The sequence below is a fragment of the Oryzias melastigma genome, linkage group LG20, assembly GCF_002922805.2.
Source record: "Oryzias melastigma strain HK-1 linkage group LG20, ASM292280v2, whole genome shotgun sequence".
NCBI lineage: Eukaryota > Metazoa > Chordata > Actinopteri > Beloniformes > Adrianichthyidae > Oryzias > Oryzias melastigma.
In genome coordinates this window covers 3,207,613-3,209,763 of record NC_050531.1, presented here as the reverse complement: position 1 = coordinate 3,209,763, position 2,151 = coordinate 3,207,613, and the positions used below count along the sequence as shown (strand labels likewise).

At 36.9% G+C, this 2,151-nt stretch overlaps 1 protein-coding gene across 1 annotated transcript in view; it reads left to right on the top strand.

The window, feature by feature from the left end:
- The first annotated feature begins 1,737 nt into the window (after window positions 1–1,737).
- Window positions 1,738–2,151, top strand: part of LOC112151519 (highly reducing polyketide synthase PKS6) — a 12,154-nt gene continuing 11,740 nt past the window's right edge. Inside the window, exon 1 of the mRNA XM_024280490.2 lies at window positions 1,738–2,140. Coding sequence (XP_024136258.1) covers window positions 2,074–2,140 — 67 coding nt within the window. The 5' untranslated portion in view covers window positions 1,738–2,073. The remainder of the gene's footprint in view (window positions 2,141–2,151) is intronic.

Sequence of the window (2,151 nt, the reverse complement as noted above, 5' to 3'; positions counted from 1 at the left end):
TTCTATATAAATAAAAGATTTATTCATTTTCTGGGGTCAGGATAATGTCAAATCAAATTTTTAACAAATATTTTTCATTAAAATTAAATAAATCCACAAAAATCTGGTTTGACAACAACAGATCAGAAAGGATTAATGGATTTATGAAAACTGTTTATGAGGTAGCAGAATGGCTCCGCCCACCTGGTGATCCAAACAGGAAGTGGTTCTAAGAAGCCATAGAGAAATAATCAACTTTTAGTCATCCTATTGGTCAGGATGAACATTCTTGCTCTGATACATTTTTAATTTTCTTGATAATCCTTTTTTTAATATTTTTTTCTGTAAAGTTATTAACGTACCAATCAGATGCCTCAATAAAAGTAGGTGGAGCCTGCTGATCTCCACGTCCAACACGTTTGACCGGTTTTGTGTAGCTGCTTTCAAGTGGATGAAGGGGTGTGGCCTTTCAACAAGCTCATCTGTGATTGGTAAGAGTGGTTGCCATAGAAACTCAGACTGACTTTGACCAATCACTGCTTTCTGGTTCCAACATGGCGGCCTCCTTATCGTGACAAAAATGGCATCTGAATTCACTTTATTTGGCTGGAACCAAAAGTAAAACCTTTTTATGGGTGACGTCACTTAGTCCAGTTCTCAGGTACAGTCGTTGATGGTGGAAAGGACGAAATGGGAAACTTTTAGGCTGTAAAAACTGACCAACAAATGAGGATAAATATTATTTTCACCATAAAGAGTGACTACTACAACGGAGTATTAAGGCCACCAAATTAAAAAAAAAAAATTATGAGAAAAGTCATAAATTTACAATTTAAAATGTGCAATTAAAAAAAATTAAAAATGTTTGTAAACTGACTTTAATACTATGATAGTGATAACTAGTTATCTATTCATTTTTTAATGTTTGACACTTCCTCCTAACAACATCTTCCCTTCATTGAACTTTGAATCAGAGTTAAAGGTTAATCTGGATTACAATTGTTGTCCTAAATCTGCTTATTGGTTTATGTTTGTGTTCTTTCTAGCCAAATTTAAAGTTAAGGTTAAAAATTTGAATTTTAAAGTAAAAACATTTTTCAAACAACAAAACAACCACAAGTCATGATGCTACCTCCACCGTGCATAACTGTTTGGATGCAGTGGAGGGGTTTTTCCACTAATTATTGTTCCCCCACAGAGGAATAAAGATTATAACCTCATAAAATATATTTTTCTTCCTTCTACGTTTCTCTTCTTAGCTTTATTTGGGCTCATATTTCATTGATTTACATGTTTCTTCTGGTGTCAGAAGGACAAATTTGGGATTTTATGTGTATGTAAACACATTTTGTCTTATTTTTTCACATAATTTGATATTTTGTAGCTTTATTTTACATTTTTAGGCGTTGAGTAAAATATATTTACCTTTACAAGAGCTGAATAATGGCGCAGCGTTCGCCTTTCTCCTTTGTTGACCCCAAACGAGGATTTGGAGGGTTTTAAAAAACTGATTAATTGAAGAAGAAGAAGAAGTCCAGCACTCAAACCTTAATGGTCTGATAACCTGATAACCTTCATGAAGAAATAGATCAAACATGTGACCTGTATCTATCAAAGCTGTAAAACTCCTTTTACCAAACAGTGGGCAGAGCCCAGCGAGCTGTAATTAAAGTAACTTCCTCCACTCCTCTGCTAAAGTGTTTATTTTCTACACTCGTTCATGAAAGCTTTTAATTTTTAATCATCTCAGCTGGTTGAAGGACCATGAGCTCCAGTGAAAGAAGCCTTATATTGTATAACATATTGATTAAGATTTTCCACAGCATCATAAAGGTGTGCATTGAAGGCTCTCATCTCCATGGCTGCACATACGATTAATGATTCATGTTTGATAAAGAGAAGTCGTTGGCTATAAGAACCGGCAGAGATGCTATCACTGCAGAAGGAGGATGAGAAGATGGACTGACTCAGCTTACAGTTTAGAGGTGAGCTCAGACAGACGTGGAGGCCAACGTTTCTTAGTGATCAGTGAGCCGCTGGTTCAGATCCCTGCAGGAGAGACTCTGATCTACAGGCTGACCTGAAGACACCAGCATGGAGGGCGCGGAGGGCGCGGAGGACGGCGTCGCTGTGGTTGGGATCGGATGTAACTTCCCTGGAGGTGAGCAGGAT